Consider the following 16542-nt stretch of genomic DNA (forward strand, 5'->3'; position numbering starts at 1 on the left):
TCACTATCTCCATAAAGAAAAAATATATATAAAACACATTAAAAAAAGCTGTATTCGCTTTTACAACTACTGACACAAGTGAGATTGCGTGAACAACCAAAGATTTCCTGATGACAAGCAAAATCCTAGGCTCTATAATAAAACTTTTCTCATCACAGCAACTTTTTATCCAGTAGATGGTGCTCTATCACAATCTACAAGTACAAACTTAACAGTATAATGAGCCTGCACAGAGGTTGGTTTTGCAAAAAGAATATTTAATCAGTGTGATAAAGTTAGGCATGTGACAAATTAGCATACGTTGATGGTTTAATACCCACTGTGTACCACTGCACAATTGTTTATGGTAAAATTAGACAACTGTAACACTTTTATTAATCATTTTATTGAAAAAAAAAACGTCTGCTGTACAATTACATTTGATTGGACTGTCGATTAGAGAATTCAGTGGTGAGCTTCTTACACACATTAGCAGCAAGTAGGGACAACCAGGATATTTTCCATTTCAAAAAACACATTGTATGGTTCAAGGGAAGTCACATGGGGTCAACTTAATCCCCACTTAGTTGTTGCACAATGCAAGCTTTTGGCCTACTTGGTCTATGGAATGTTGATACCAATGGCACCAGAAATGTGGGACCATTGGGTCTACAGTTTTGCATATTGAACTCATTCACTCTTTATAGCATATATTATGCACACAGTACTCTACTGACATACATTGTGCAATTTAAAGCATGTCTCTTGCTATATGCATATTGATTAAAACAAGACAGCTAATGCAAAACATTATGTAACCTGACCTTTGAATTTAAATGGCAGTGGGTTGAGCTGCAGACTCATTAGTTCCGTTCCAAAATGAAGGTAAATTCAGTCTAGCTATGCACAGGTAAGATGTAGCCTGCTCTTTTAAGCTAAACTGCAATTTTCAGATTCAATCGCAGGGTTACCGTACGTTCGAGTAATAGTGAATAGTAAGATATTACAATAACATAACAATTTTATATTCTGAATACATTCATGTTAATCTGTATAAAATATCATTATGTAAATCAGGAGAGGAAAGGTAAGATTAACACAATAACAAAAGTATATGCCTTCATTATCATGATGCCGAGTGATTGGATGAAAAACATTAAATTAATCATGGATATTGCAATGCTGCATATGAGCTGTGCAAATCCCCCCAAAACTAGCAGTGGTTTCTCAGGGGTCAAATGCAGACTCTGTAGTGGTAATTTTGTAGCCAGTGATTGTGATTTACATTTGATTGGCAAAGGTGATGGACCGATGGCACGGTCACTGCTCCACGGCCGTGTACATGCGGTACATAACTGTGATAACTGCCGCAGCCAAACAGGGGATCAACCAGGTTGTCCACCAACTGTTGAGGGTAGAGGAAGAACAAGAACTCAGATATAGTACATCAGTAAAACGGACAGCTGAAACAGTACAAAAATGATGAACATTAATGTCATAGAATAGCAAACAATAGTTCTGCCAACCTGCACTTGAAAAATCTGAATCAGTAAAAAGTTTGGCCACACTCAATGTATTCTACATTGTAGAATAATAGTGAAGACATCAAAACTATGAAATGACACATATGGAATCATGTAGGGACCAAAAAAAAGTATGTTTTGAATTTTAGATACTTTTAGATGCTTTTCCAACAGTCTTGAAGTTCTCACATTTGGACTCATCAGACCAGAGGATAAATTTCCACCGGTCTAATGTCCATTGCTCATGTTTCTTGACCTAAGCAAGTCTCTTCTTCTTATTGGTGCCCTTTTGTAGTGGTTTCTTTGCAGAAATTTGACCATGAAGGCCTGATTCACGCAGTCTCCTCTGAACAGTTGATGTTGACATGTGCCTGTTACTTGAAATCTGTGAAGCATTTATTTGGGCTGCAATTTCTGAGGCTGGTAACTCTAATGAACTTATCCTCTGCAGCAAAGGTAACTATGGGTCTTCCTATCCTGTGGCGGTACTCATGAGAGCCAGTTTCATCATAGCGCTTGATGGTTTTTACGACTGCACTTGAAAAAACTTTCAAAGTTCTTTTAATTTTCCCGGATTGACTGACCTTCATGTCTTAAAGTATTGATGGACTGTTGTTTCTCTTTGCTTATTTGAGCTGTTCTTGCCATAATATGGACTTGGTATTTTACCAAATTAGGTTATCTTTTGTATACCCCTCCTACCTTGTCACAACACAACTGATTGGCTCAAACGCATCAAACCCACAAATTAACAAGGCACACCTGTTAATTGAAATGCATTCCAAGTGACTACCTCATGAAGCTGGTTGAGAGAATGCCAAGAGTGTGCAAAGCAGTCGTCAAGGCAAAGGGTGGCTACTCTGAAAAATCTAAAATCTTGTTTAACACGTTTTTGGTTACTACATGATTCCATGTGTTATTTTATAGTTTTGATGTCTTCACTATAATTCTACAATGTAGAAAATATCCATAGCTCATGCAGATGCAAACTTGCTAAAATATATTTTGATTTTAATCAGTTTTGTTTCAACCTGATTCAAAACCAAGAATATGAAAATGGCATCAGGGGTGCCTACATACCTTGAGGTTTCCTCGATTGTGGTGGCAAGTGACACCTGTTAGAAAAGGAAAGTCTGTAAGACCTCACAAATCTTTACATGGATATCTCTATCTTTGAGTAAACCTATCTTTATGATTCATTTTATTGTTTTATATGTACTGTACATGTGAACTACAGTTTTCAAAATAAAACTGGATGAAGGCAGCTTGCCATCGAAATGTCAGTGACTTATTATCATCGGATCAAAAACATATGGTCACGCCTTCCTACGTGTGCTTAAATTTGAGTAGTGTAACTTTTCACATTTGAGATCGTTGTTTAACTTACTGAAGGTTTGGCCATCTTTGGCCGATCATCCTAAACAAGAGAGAGGAAGGAAGAGAGGGAGAGGTTGTTTATTATGCTATGAGTTGGCAGGCATAAAAAAAAATAAGACCAGGCCATCCTTCCCCTTTAGATTACACTAGATGTGGATGAAGGCTAGGGTTGCACATTTTGGGGAATATTCGGAGGTGGACATTTTCTGTGGGAATTAATGGGAATATATGCAAATTAATATTAATACCATTTAAATGTAGATTGTTTTGCATGGGATATATTTACCAAATCATATGGAGACAGAAACATAAACCTTTTACCTTATCATAAGTAGACATAATTGCAAATAATTAAATCCTTCCAATAGAAATAAATGAAAAAATTAGTTAGGAATTTAACTTTAATTAAATGAGTTGACTCTTCACATGGAATGACTTCACTGAACAACAAAATAAAGGAAATATTGAATGATCCCCAATCATCCATCGCATCTCCCAAAAACATTTTCAACATAAAATGAAATGAAATGATAGTCTAGAAACTAAATCTTTGGTTGTCTTCCTCTCAGGTTTCCATGTCTTCTCCCTGGACCTCCTCAATGTCCACATCTTGAACATCAGACTCTGAGGCCTCATCTTCACTGTCACTTTCCAACCTTGTTGAGGATGGCTCGTTGTCAGGCTCAAAAAGCCTCAAGTTTGCCCAGATGGCCACCAATTTTTCAACCCTTGTATTGGTCAGCCTGTTGCGTGCTTTGGTGTGTGTGTGTTCCAAAACAAGGACCAGTTGCGTTCTGAGGCGGCTGATGTTGGTGGGATTTGGAGGATGATGGAGGCAACAGGGGAAAGAACCTCAGATCCACAAAGTCCCTTCCACCAGGTGGCTGATGAGATATGTTGGCACGACTGCCATATTGCATCTCCATCCCAAAGACTGCCAAGAACCTTGCCCTCATTCAGGCCAAGGTGGCCAGACACGGTAGTGATGATCTCCGCACCAGACAGGATGCTCTTGCCAGCATACTTGTGGTCCAAACATGTACGCTGCGGTGTGTATGAGCTTCAGGCAGAGGTCTTCATGCTTTTTGATGTATTTCAGAAATGCAGTTTCCTCTGCTTGGAGAAACAGTGAAGTGGGTAGGGCAGTATGGATTTATTCTTTTACATCTGCAAGCAGAGTCTGAACATCAGACAGGATGGCATTGTCTCCCTCAATCTGTGCAATGGCTACTGCTATAGGTTTCAAGCTGCTTACCACTCTCTCCCAAAATACATCATCCAGGAGGATCCTCTTGATGGGGCTGTCCATATCGGCAGACTGTGATATGACCATTTCTTGGAGAGACTCCTTCCCCTCCAGGAGACTGTCAAACATAATGACAACACCACCCCAACGGGTGTTGTTGGGCAGCTTCAATGTGGTGCTCTTATTATTTTAACTTTGCTTGGTGAGATAGATTGCTGCTATAACTTGATGACTCTTCACATACCTAACCATTTCCTTGGCTCTCTTGTAGAGTGTATCCATTGTTTTCAGTGCCATGATGCCTTTGAGGAGCAGATTCAATGCATAAGCAGCACAGCCAATGGGTGTGATGTGAGGGTAGGACTCCTCCACTTTAGACCAAGTAGCCTTCATGTTCGTAGCAGTCTGTCACCAGTGCAAATCCTTCTGTGTTCCAAGGTCATTGACTGCCTTCAGCTCATCTGCAAAGTAGACACTGGTGTGTCTGTTGTCCCTTGTGTTTGTGCTATTGTAGAACACTGGTTGATAGGTGGAGATGATGTAGTTAATTATTCCTTACCCACAAACCTTCAACCACCCATCAGAGATTATTGCAATACATTCTGCTTTCTCTATGATTTGCTTAACCTTCACTTGGAACTATATTGAACTCTGCATCCAGCAAATTAGTAGATAAAGCATGTCTGGTTGGAGGGGTGTACGCTGGGCGAAGAACATTCAGAAATCTCTTCTAATGCACATTGACTATGCGCATCAGAGGTGAACCAGACATTAATCAGCATTTCTCTGACTACGTTCCTTCCTCTGATTCCAGGAGGACCATGAGCTGTTGCTATCGATAAGGTGTCTGATTCATCATTTTCACCTCGAATAGAAGTTTAGGTTGCTTGTTGTGAGCGCTGAGGGAACTTTATGCACTTGGCCAGATGATTCTGCATCTTTGTTGAATTCTTCACGTATGATTTGGCAAAGTATTTGCAAATGTACACAGCTTTTCCTTCTACATTAGCTGCAGTGAAATGTCTCCACACATCAGATAGTGCTTGTGGAATTTTCCTGTAAAGATTAGAAGAAGAAGTCCCAAAAAAATATAGAGAATTCCATGTACAGATAATTAAGCAGTTAGATTAAACAACTACTTCGTAATGTTTTAAAATGAAACATGTATGGAAACAGGTGAATTAACACTCATCAGTTAGCAGGCTCAAGCAAGCTAAAACCCACATGGTAGAGAAAACTAACTAGCAGAAATTGTTAACAAGTTAGAAATTATTTAAACACACTTTACTGTAGGCCACTATTTACTAGTTAACAAAAAATAATGTATGTCATATAAAATATTTCCACCCCACCTAGTATTGTAATCAAAACTTACCAGAAAACATGTAGTCTTTGGCTCACACAGTGTGTAGTGTGGGCTCAATAGCATCTCATTAGTGTGCAAGATCTTGAGAATCAGCTGTACATGTGATGGAAGAATGCACTGTGCATGCAGAGGTTTGCAATTCCATTGAATTGGGGATTGTTTAACCAAAATATGCCACAAGACATAGAATTGCCTTATGTAAATCCCATAAAAAAGGTTCACGGTTATAAGCTAAGTTTTTTGATGAATTTATGCAAAATTCCCGGGTCTTAACTTACCAAGGAAAATTTCCGGAGAAATTCAGGAAATGTACAGAAAAGTTCAGACCCTTTGCAACCCTGATGAAGGTTGAGAACTAAATTATTTCTATATACTGCAGCAAAGAAGTTCACAAAAACAGACAAAATGTAGAGCTATTGAGTGTCACATCAGCCAACTGAAACCAGAATTATTCATTATTCAACAAATATACCAAATGAAAATTAAGAGGTCTCTTCCATATCATTGCCATAGCAGGACAATGGGACCACTGAAACGTCCTACACAACATCTTGGTCATATGCCTTCAATCAAGATGACAAATAGAACATGGAAGGATAGCCAATGTCAGTATGCTTATATTCAATGAACACAACAGGGCGGACAACACAACCACAATACCATATTGTACTCTAACAATCCAGTCTCATGCCTCAAAAGAGAGAAGAATTTGCCTGCTAACTCTGAAACCTATACAACTTAATTTTACGGTAAAGAAGATGACGGGTACTTACTTAGAAACAATAACAACCTATGAATTACTTTTGGAATTCATTAAGACAAACACTACCAGTTGAATAATAGTGCAACCAGTACCGCAAGTGCTAAAAATAGTTTTGTATACAGGTTGTTAGTATACTGTAGTAATGTCAAATTAGAGCATTTACACTGTAGTACCCTAAACATACCTCTCTTCCCCATGACCAAATAACACCATATTATGGGGTTTTGGGATACTACAATAACACTCGGTAGAACCCCCATTTCTGATTGCCAGAGACTAAAGTTAGGTAAAGCTTTTAAAAGGCATATTTGAAACATGAAGAGTGCTTACTGGATGCAGTTCTCCAATGACCATGTTGGCAGCCATCTCCTTGGCATCCGATGAGTGCCCGACGTCTTCAAAGCTCTCCGTGGCATCGCCACCCGCCTGTTCCCTCAAGACCTCCTCTCCACCTGGGTGCTGTAATATACTGTACATGTCAGAGTAGATCTTTTCAAGCAATTTAGGCTTATTGAGGGCATATCACTGTTTAATTCTCAACCATGCTAATGTTAAACTGTAGCTAAATGGACAATTGGGAAAGGAGAGGACCGGAAGCAATAATGTAAACATAGTATTTTTTGCATAATACAGAAACATAAAAAGTCTAGAACACTCACCTACATTTGGAGACTGTATAACAGGTTCAAATATTTAATAATAGAACAGTAAGATGTGTCATGCTTGACCTATTGACTGCGTGCTATTGGGCTAAATAAGGATTCCCTACATTCCACTATAAACTGTTTTTAAGATACCTTCTTAAAACCCTACAGCTGACTTAGACCAATCATATTTGTGTAAATTTAGTTAATTATGGCTTTGTGCTATGAACCAATTTATAACAGTCCATTTGGAAACCCTATAATCCTAGACATTTAATCTGTAAAAAACTTAAAATGTTATACACAGAGAAGATTGAAATACTGTTAGTTTTCCTGGAAACACCTTTTCGTCCTCATGCTAGCTAGAAGTAGCCATTTAGGAATGGCAGTGTCAGCTAATCAGCTCCTTTGCTGTTCAACGCAAGTGCCATTCCATGTGGCTACTGCTAGTTAGCATGAGGACAAAAAGGGCAGTTTTCTGGGACAACTAGCAGTATTTAAATCTTCTCAATGTATCAGTGTGGATAACGGTACAATTTGGTGTACAGTGGCACATCCCATCCCTGCATTGAGGTACGTTTTACGACCCACATTCAGCGCTGGCTCCACAGCTCTTAAAGTAACCGTGATTGCGTTCCGACCCCAGTGCAGCTCAGTGTAAACAAGCGTAATGGTAGGGTCTCAATCTGCTGGCTACCGGGAACCAAAATGCTACAAACCCTCAGCAAGTTTGATTGCTAAAGAATGGTCCGATAGTTATTCATGCTACAATGTGACGTTACTATCCTCACATTAAAAAAAAAAATATTTATGTGATGTTCACACAATCGTAGGCCTATATGAAATTAAGCCTTGGATGATTGCTGAGAAAAACTGGCCAGTGTTTCTCAATCCTGGTCCTAGGCTTGAGAAACACTGGTTTAGTTGACTGTTGCCATATGGACATTAGCCTAAATCAACATTTGATGGGCTATAATATGAACCATTCGTGTAGCCTAACTTTCTCACCTCTTCCAGAAATTTGGTGACATCGTAGACGTTAAAGTTGATTATAATCCATGTACTCTTGAACGTATTCTGTTCCTCGATTTCTGACAGTCGGTAGTATTTTACAGCTTGTCCGTTCTCCCCTTTATCCTCCATTTATATTTTCAATAAATACACCTAATGTGAATCCAGGAAATAATTATGTTCCAATCTTACAAATAATTCGATGCAGTGACTATGCACAAGTACACAGATAACGACATTTAGCCTAGATGACAAAGTGAGTTCAGAGATTTCTATGTAATTCCTGGCACGCACCAGGAAACTCCCCCAGACTTGCCCACGAATGCGGTGATTGGTTATTTTAATATTTCCTTTTCATTCTGAGGCGCTCTTATTGGTGTACTCCATGTCAGTCTGTCCCTGATAAAATAGCACGCAGGGTGACTCGGCTAAGGTTGACAAAAGTTCATCCGGATAAACCGATCTCTCACGCAATAACATGGTCATGCATTTCTACCTGTGCGTTGTGTATGTAAATTGCTTCAAAACAGGAATGTTGCAACAAAAAAAAATGCAACAAAATAACAATGTGAAGTGCAAAAAGGCATTGTCCTTTCCTACTGTGTGCAAGCCTGAACGAAATGCTGTTTAGGCGACTCTTTCGCTTAGTCTAATAAATCAATAAATACAGAAACAACAAAAATAAAAACGTATATGCGTTATGTATGGGCTACAGTGAATGCTATTGATTATACATCGGCTAGATAACCTAGGGAACTATGCACTGATAACAATTTTGACTTTAAACATTGCAACCACACACTTGATGAAACATTGTGCAGCAGAGTACTCTTTTGTGATGACTGATGATAACATGATGCAGACAGAGCATGAACCGGGTTGCACGCGATGGTTTTCCCGCCAGAATGAGCAACATGACTGTGCCACGAAGAGTTGGCTATTTCGAATTTCTGATGCTTTCTGATATTTTCGTTGGTAGCTTAGCTAGTTAGCGGTCATACAATTGTAAAATATTGTTAGCCAGTCAAGCCAGATAGTGTTCTTTGACACTTATAGACTTGTGTAGCCTACCCAGGTCAGTTATTTAGCTAGCTAGTCAAAGAAGAGGACAAGGTTACTAAATAAAGGTGGCTAGCTAACGGTAGCTAGCTAGGTACAGAATCCAGTTCCACCCAATTACGTATCTGTGACACAACTGTTCTGCAGGTGAGTTATCATTGTTGGGAGATACCTAGCTAAGTTGCATTGTTCAACTCTACAATGATGGTGAAAGGTTTCCAAAGCTCATGATTGTGTTCTCCACAACAAGACTTCTCAAAGTGGTCTGTGGAGGTACTGCAGTGCAGTTAGTCCATGCCCAGATCTCAAAGTATAACGTAATAATATAGCTAGCTATATTTACATGGAATTCTTTTAATGAAATGAAAATACTTGTTTTTGTCACGTGGACCGAATACAACTGGTGTAGACTTTACTGTGAAATCCTTGCTTTGAACCTTTCCCAAGGATGCAGAGTAAAAGAAAATAGTAACACAACAGGAATGGAATTAATTACACAATAATGGAGCTATATATTATACAGGGAGTACCAGTACCAGATCAATGTGCAGAGGTACGAGGTAGTTTAGGTAAATACTGTGCCTTCAGAAAGTAAGTTATTTACACACCTTTACTTTTTTTCACCATACGATTGGTTTTGGCGCTGGGCTACACACAATACCTCATAATGTCAAAATGGAATACAGTTTTTCATTATTTTTTAAAACAAATTAATTCAAAATGAAAATGTTAAATGTCTTGAGTCAATAAGTATTTGTTATGTCAAGCCTAAATAAGTTAAGGAGTAAAAATCTGCTTAATGAGTTACATAATAAGTTGCATGGACTCACTGTATGGAATAATAGTGTTTAACCTCATTTTCGGTACCCCCAACTGTACAATATCTGTAATGTCCCTCAGTCAAAAAAAGCTTATCCATTTGAGCATGGTTAAGTTATTAATTACACTTTGGATGGTGTATTAATACACCCAGTCACTACAAAAATACAGGTGTCCTTCCTAACTCAGTTGCCAGAGAGGACGGAAGCCGCTAAGGGATTTCACAATGAGGCCAATGGTGACTTTAAAACAGCTAGAGAGTTCAATGGTGTGATAGGATAAAAATGAGGATGGATCAACAACATTGTAGTTACTCCACAATACTAACCTAATTGACAGAGTGAAAAGAAAGAAACCTGTACAAAATACAAATATTCCAAAACATGCATCCTGTTTGGAATAAGACACTAAAGTAATACTGTAAAAAATGTGTCAAAGCAATTAACTTTTTGTCTTGAATACAAAGTGTTATGTTTGGGGCAAATACAATACAACACTGAGGACAGTACCACTCTTCATATTTTCAAGCATGGTGGTGGCTGCATCATGTTATGGGTATGCTTTTCATGGGTATGCTTTTAATCGTTTAGGACTGGGGAGTTTTTCAGGATAAAAAATAAATGCAATAGAGCTCAGCACAATCAAAATCCTAGAGGAAAACCTGGTTCGGACTGCTTTCCACCAGACCCTGGGAGATTAATTCACCCTTTAGCAGGACAATAACCTAAAACACAAGGCCAAATTTACACTGGAGTTTCTTACCAAGAAAACAGTGAATGTTCTTGAGTGTCCGAGTTACAGTTATGACTTAAATCTACTTGAAAATCAATGGCAAGACCTGAAAATGGTTGTCTATCAATGATCAACAACCAATTTGACAGAGCTTGACGAATTTTGAAAAGCATAATGGGCAAATGTTGCACAATCCAGGTATGGAAAACTCTTAGAGACTTACCCAGAATAGTCACAGTTGTAATTGCTGGCAAAGGTGATTCTAAAATGTATTAACTCAGGGTTGAATACATATCTAATCAAGATATATTAGTGTTTTATTTTTCATAATTGTTTTGACAAATCTTATAATTTTTGTTCCACTTTGCATTACAGATTATTTTGTGTAGATCGTTCACAAAAAATTGACAATTAAATCCAAAATGTAGAAAAAAATCAAGGGGTGTGAAAACTTTATGAAGGCACTATAAAAAATATATATAATTTTAAAAACCTGTTTTCGCTTAGTCATTATGGGGTATTGTGTGTAGATTGATGATGATAATTTTTATTTAATCCATTTTAGAATAAGGCTGTAACGTAACAAAATGTGGAAAAGGTCAATGTGTCTGAATACTTACCGAATGCACTGTATGTACATTAAGGCAGGGTAAAGTGAATAGTCATCAGGATAGATAATAATAAGTGTAAAATAAAGAACAGAGTAGCAGCCGCAAATGATTAGTACAAAAGTGTGTGTATGTATGTGTGTTTTTGTTGTGTCGGGTTTTGTGTGGCAGTGTCAATGTATAGTGTGTGTGAGTGTGTATATAGTGTTTATACATTGTCTAGTGAGTGTTCGTCAGGTCAGTGCAAGATAGGGTCAGTAGAGATAGTTCTGATAACCATTCATTGACCATTTAGCAGTCTTACAGCTATTTAGTGGTCTTATGGCATGGGGGTAGAAGCTGTCTCAGATCCACTTGCAGAGAGAGGTGGTCAGTCTAGAGGTCGACCGATTATGATTTTTCAACGCCGATACCGATTATTGGAGGACCAAAAAATGCCAATACAGATTAATTGGCCGATTTTTATTTATTTATTTGTAATAATGACAATTACAACAATACTGAATGAACACTTATTTTAACATAATATAATACATCTATAAAAATCAATTTAGCCTCAAATAAATAATGAAACATGTTCAATTTGGTTTAAATAATGCAAAAACAAAGTGTTGGAGAAGTAATAGTGCAATATGTGCCATGTAAAAAAGCTAAAGTTTGAGTTCCTTGCTCAGAACATGAGAACATATGAAAGTTGGTGATTCCTTTTAACATGAGACTTCAATATTCCAAGGTAAGAGGTTTTAGGTTGTAGTTAATATAGTATTTATAGGACTATTTCTCTCTATACCATTTGTATTTCATATACCTTTGACTATTGGCTGTTCTTATAGGCACTATAGTATTGCCAGTGTAACAGTATAGCTTCCGTCCCTCTCCTCGCCCCTACCTGGGCTCGAACCAGGAACACATCGACAACAGCCACACTCGAAGCAGCGTTACCCATGCAGAGCAAGGGGAACAACCACTCCAAGTCTCAGAGCGAGGGACGTTTGAAACGCTATTAGTGCGCACCCCGCTAACTAGCTAGCCATTTCACATCGGTTACACCAGCCATTAGGCTGATAGGCTTGAAGTCATAAACAGCGATGTGCTTGCAAAGAGCTACTGGCAAAACGCACGAAAGTGCTGTTTGAATGAATGCTTACGAGCCTGCTGCTGCCTACCATCGCTCAGTCAGACTGTTCTATCAAATCATAGACTTAATTATAACATAATAACACACAGAACTATGAGCCTTTGGTCATTAATATGGTTGAATACGGAAACTATCATTTCGAAAACAAAACTTTTATTATTTCAGTGAAATACGGAACCGTTCAGTATTTTATCTAACGGGTGGCATCCCTAAGTCTAAATATTATTGTTACATTGCACAACCTTCAATGTTATGTCATAATTATGTACAATTCTGACAAATTAGTTCGCAATGAGCCAGGCTGCCCAAACTGTTGCATATACCCTGACTCTGCGTGCAAGAGAAGTGACACAATTTCACCTGGTTAATATTGCCTGCTAACCTGGATTTCTTTTAGCTAAATATGCAGGTTAAAAAATATATACTTCTGTGTATTGATTTTAAGAAAGGCATTGGTGTTTATGGTTAGGTACAGTCGTCCAACGATTGTGCTTTCTTCGCAAATGCGCTTTTGTTAAATCATCCCCCAGTGTTGCATCGATTATATGCAACACAGGACATGCTAGATAAACTAGTAATATCATCAACCATGTGTAGTTATAACTAGTGATTATGATTGATTGGTTGTTTTTTATAAGATAAATTTAATGCTAGCTAGCAACTTGGCTTACTGCATTCGCGTAATAGGCAGTCTCCTCGTGGAGTGCATCGAGAGGCAGGTGGTTATAGCGTTGGATTGGTTAACTGTTAGTGTTGCAAGATTGGATCCCCCGAGCTGACAAGGTGAAAATCTGTCGTTCTGCCCCTGAACAAGGCAGTTAACCCACCGTTCCTAGGCCGTCATTGAAAATAAGAATGTGTTCTTAACTGACTAGCCTAGTTAAATAAAGGTATATAAAAAATGGAGAGAAAAAAACGACAAAATCGGCGCCCCAAAAATACAGATTTCTGATTGTTATGAGAACTTGAAATCGGCCCTAATTAATCGGCCATTCCGATTAATCGGTCGACCTCTAGTTCAGTCCCAGGGTCCCTAGCTTGGTGGTGATCTTGGTAGGGACTATGGTGTTGAACATTGTGCTGTAGTCTATCAACACCGTTCTCACATAGTTATTTCCCCTCTTGTCCAGGTGAGACAGGGCAGTGTGAAGTGCAATTGAGATTGTGGATCTGTTGGGGCGGTATTGCGAATTGGAGTGGGTCTAGGGTGTCTGGGATGATGGTGTTGATGTGTGTCATGTGCAGCCTTTCAAAGCATTTCATAATTACAGATGTGAGTGCCACAGGGTGATAGTCATTTAGGCAGGTTAAATTGGGAGTTCTTGGGAACAGGGACAATGGTGGTCAGCTTGAAACATGTTGGGATTACAGACTGGGGCAATGAGAGATCAGTGAAGACACTTGCCAGCTAGTCTGCATGCTTTGAGAACGCGCCCTGTTATTTCTTGTGATTGTTAACCTGTTTAAAAATGTTGCTCGAGATCATCCAGAAAAACAGGGGCTTTCATGCAAGACACAGTGTTGTATTCCTCGAAGCGAGCATAAAAGGCTTTTAGTTTGTATGGGAGTTCTGCATCACTGGGCAACTCACATCTGGGTTTCCCTTTGTAATCTGTTATCGTCTGCAAGCCCTGCCACATATGATGAGGGTCGGAGCCGGTGTAATTAGATTACACCTTCCTCCTATATTGTCCTTTTGCGTGTTTGATGTCTCGTCGGAGGTTGTAGCATGCTTTCTTGTATGCGTCCATGTCTGTGCCTCGTTTCTTATATGTTCATATAGTCACCGTGGGGACGACATCGTCTATGCATTTAGAGTTGCCTGAAGCCACAGTCCGATCATGCTGCTGCATGAAGAATCCACTAAATACTACGTGTCATCATCCTGCCACGTCCCTGTAAGACATAATATTGCCAGCCAGGTCAATCGTGATACAAGTCAGTATTCGATGTCCATCCATGTCTGAGGACGTCAGGAGATGACGTGTAAACCGGTCACTAGTTACCTTCAAGTAGGTTTATGGTGTTGGGGAAAGTTTTTTTGTGTTTTAACCCAATCCCAAACCTTATAACCCTTACCTTAACCATTCAGAGTTCATGCCTAGCCTTAAGAATTTAGAGTTAATGCCTGAACTTAACGCTAAACTTAACCTCAAACACTTTGAGATTTGACGTTTGGAAGAACTTCAACATTTTATGTTTGAGAAGCATGGATGAATGTCTAATTCTGACGTGAGACTGTGAGAGCTGGTATAATATTGCAGCTTTTCAAGTCTCTCTGATAGGAGATTCGAACGAAGTTCATCCAGCTTATTCTCGAGTGACTGGACATTTTCCAATAGAACGGAGGAGAGCGCCGTTAGATTTTCACCAGGACTCCAGCTCTTCTACTGCGTCTATGCTTGCGGCGCTTTGGTAGCCCATGGAACAAAGGAATAGATAGGTTCCGGTATGAACAGGGAAACAGCTCAGTCAGAGTTGATGTCAAAATCGAGGTTAGTAACTGACAATCTCATGTCCAGAAGTGCTTTCTATACAAAAAGTTAAGGTAAACACTAAATAGAAAAGTTGGGTTGGAACTCGTAAGATGTCGCTCTTCTCTGTCAGCGTCGTCTTTTGAATCAATGTTACTAAGGACAGATTAAACACATTTTGGCCAAGGGATCAGCAAAATAAGTTTAGAGGGTGTAATTTAATACAATATAATGTAATATTATTAATCTACAATTTATGTTCGAGGCTCACAGGGATATTGGTATCAACAGTACTTGACCAGTTATCTATTTTTCAACTCAATACTTGTATTCCCCCAAAATTGTGTTTTTCTTTATTAACATAAATGCGCTGCAATTTAAGATTTAAAACGGCAAAGTTTTCTCTCTGCCTCATGGCAAATTTGTAGAATTGCAGGATATTAGCTTGAAAGTACCAGCGGAAAATTGACTTTTTTTCAACTGAAAGACGATGCCCAGAGCTTACTCATGATGTTGCACACCGATTTAAGTAAACAAGTCATTGTTTTAGTCAAAGTATGATATATTTGGCTTGAAGTGGGAAATCCGAAGTGGGAGATTTGTGGAAATACTTGGCGCAATGCTGTGTTTCCTTATTAGATGACTTTCAAATACTTTTCAGACAACGTTTCGTTACCACCCACAAGCGTGGTATTGTTTATTAATCAGAAACAGCTGCAAAGTTCTTCATCTTCGCTACTGAGCTGAGCCAAACAGCCTTTCGTCCACTTGGCCGCCTGAGCCATGGAGCAAATTAAAATAGGGGGAGCAAACTTGTTTTTGCAGCTCCACTTTTTTTTTTAACCAGAAATGATTCAAATCCATTGGATAATCTGTAAATTTTCACTTATTTTTGAGATAGTCTGTATTTAATTTTAAATTTGTTTTTGTATAATTGTGTGATATGATTGAGTTCTCGCTCCCCCGTCACCCCAAGATGAATGATTTTGACCACTAAAGTTTTGCTTCACTACATGCTCCACTGTTTTGGTTGGTGCATCTAGAAACCACAAGTGTCTGTCCTATAATGAAAAGGCCCTGCAAAAGAAAATTCAAGGAACCTCTTTACTTATTTTGGTGTGCTGTTGTTACATTTGTATTAGTGCTTCGAGTCCGATTCGCTCAGGGTGTTGTTGGGTGTCATTTGTGAAGTGCATCATGAGCAAAGTCATTGTAACCTATCATTTCACATCCCTTGTGAGAACCATGAGCAGGGGAAGATTTGGTTTTGCTGTACCACACCCGAAGCCTACCAGCAGCCTACCTACTGTTCCAAAGGTGGCACCTTGTCCATTCCAATGTAGAAGAACGCATGTCTTCAGTTTTTTTGTCTTATTTCTTGTTTGTTTCACAATAAAAAATGTTTTGCGTCTTCAAAGTGGTAGGCATGTTGTGTAAATCAAAAGATACAAACCCCCAAAAATCTATTTTAATTCCAGGTTGTAAGGCAACAAAATAAGAAAAATGTCAAGGGGGTGAATACTTTCACAAGGCACTGTATGACACTGTGCCAACAGAGCAATTGTTCATTGCTTGACACAGGCTAAGACCCTTTCAATTAGATTTCTGTCTTTCAGCAGGATGAGTGGAACTGAAGGTGGAGAGCAGTCCCTGTTCTTTCTAATTCTCCCTGACCTGAGGAAGCTGTGCTGTGTCACCCTGTCCTTGCAGTCTGATGATGGAGAAGTGAGAAACAAGCAGGTGAAAACATGCAGGTGAGACAGCTGCTCAGAGTTTGCTTGGAGGTTGCTTGAATATATACAG

General features: G+C 38.9%; 2 protein-coding genes across 2 annotated transcripts in view; one reads left to right on the plus strand and one right to left on the minus strand.

The window, feature by feature from the left end:
* Positions 1 to 236: 236 nt before the first annotated feature.
* Positions 237 to 8242, minus strand: LOC110490002 (cytochrome b5). The gene is made up of 5 exons (XM_021563077.2): positions 7907 to 8242; positions 6585 to 6713; positions 2890 to 2919; positions 2583 to 2617; positions 237 to 1384 (listed from the first exon to the last, which is right to left on the minus strand). Exons 1-5 carry the CDS (start codon positions 8039 to 8041, stop codon positions 1300 to 1302), a joined length of 414 nt encoding a protein of 137 aa, XP_021418752.1. The 5' UTR covers positions 8042 to 8242; the 3' UTR covers positions 237 to 1299.
* A 566-nt stretch (positions 8243 to 8808) lies between these two features.
* Positions 8809 to 16542, plus strand: part of LOC110490003 (uncharacterized protein C18orf63-like) — a 33421-nt gene continuing 25687 nt past the window's right edge. Inside the window, exons 1-2 of the mRNA XM_036944299.1 lie at positions 8809 to 9115; positions 16356 to 16493. Of these exons, the coding sequence (XP_036800194.1) occupies positions 16360 to 16493 (134 nt within the window). The 5' untranslated portion in view covers positions 8809 to 9115; positions 16356 to 16359. The remainder of the gene's footprint in view (positions 9116 to 16355; positions 16494 to 16542) is intronic.

The sequence above is a fragment of the Oncorhynchus mykiss genome, chromosome 15, assembly GCF_013265735.2.
Source record: "Oncorhynchus mykiss isolate Arlee chromosome 15, USDA_OmykA_1.1, whole genome shotgun sequence".
Lineage (NCBI taxonomy): Eukaryota > Metazoa > Chordata > Actinopteri > Salmoniformes > Salmonidae > Oncorhynchus > Oncorhynchus mykiss.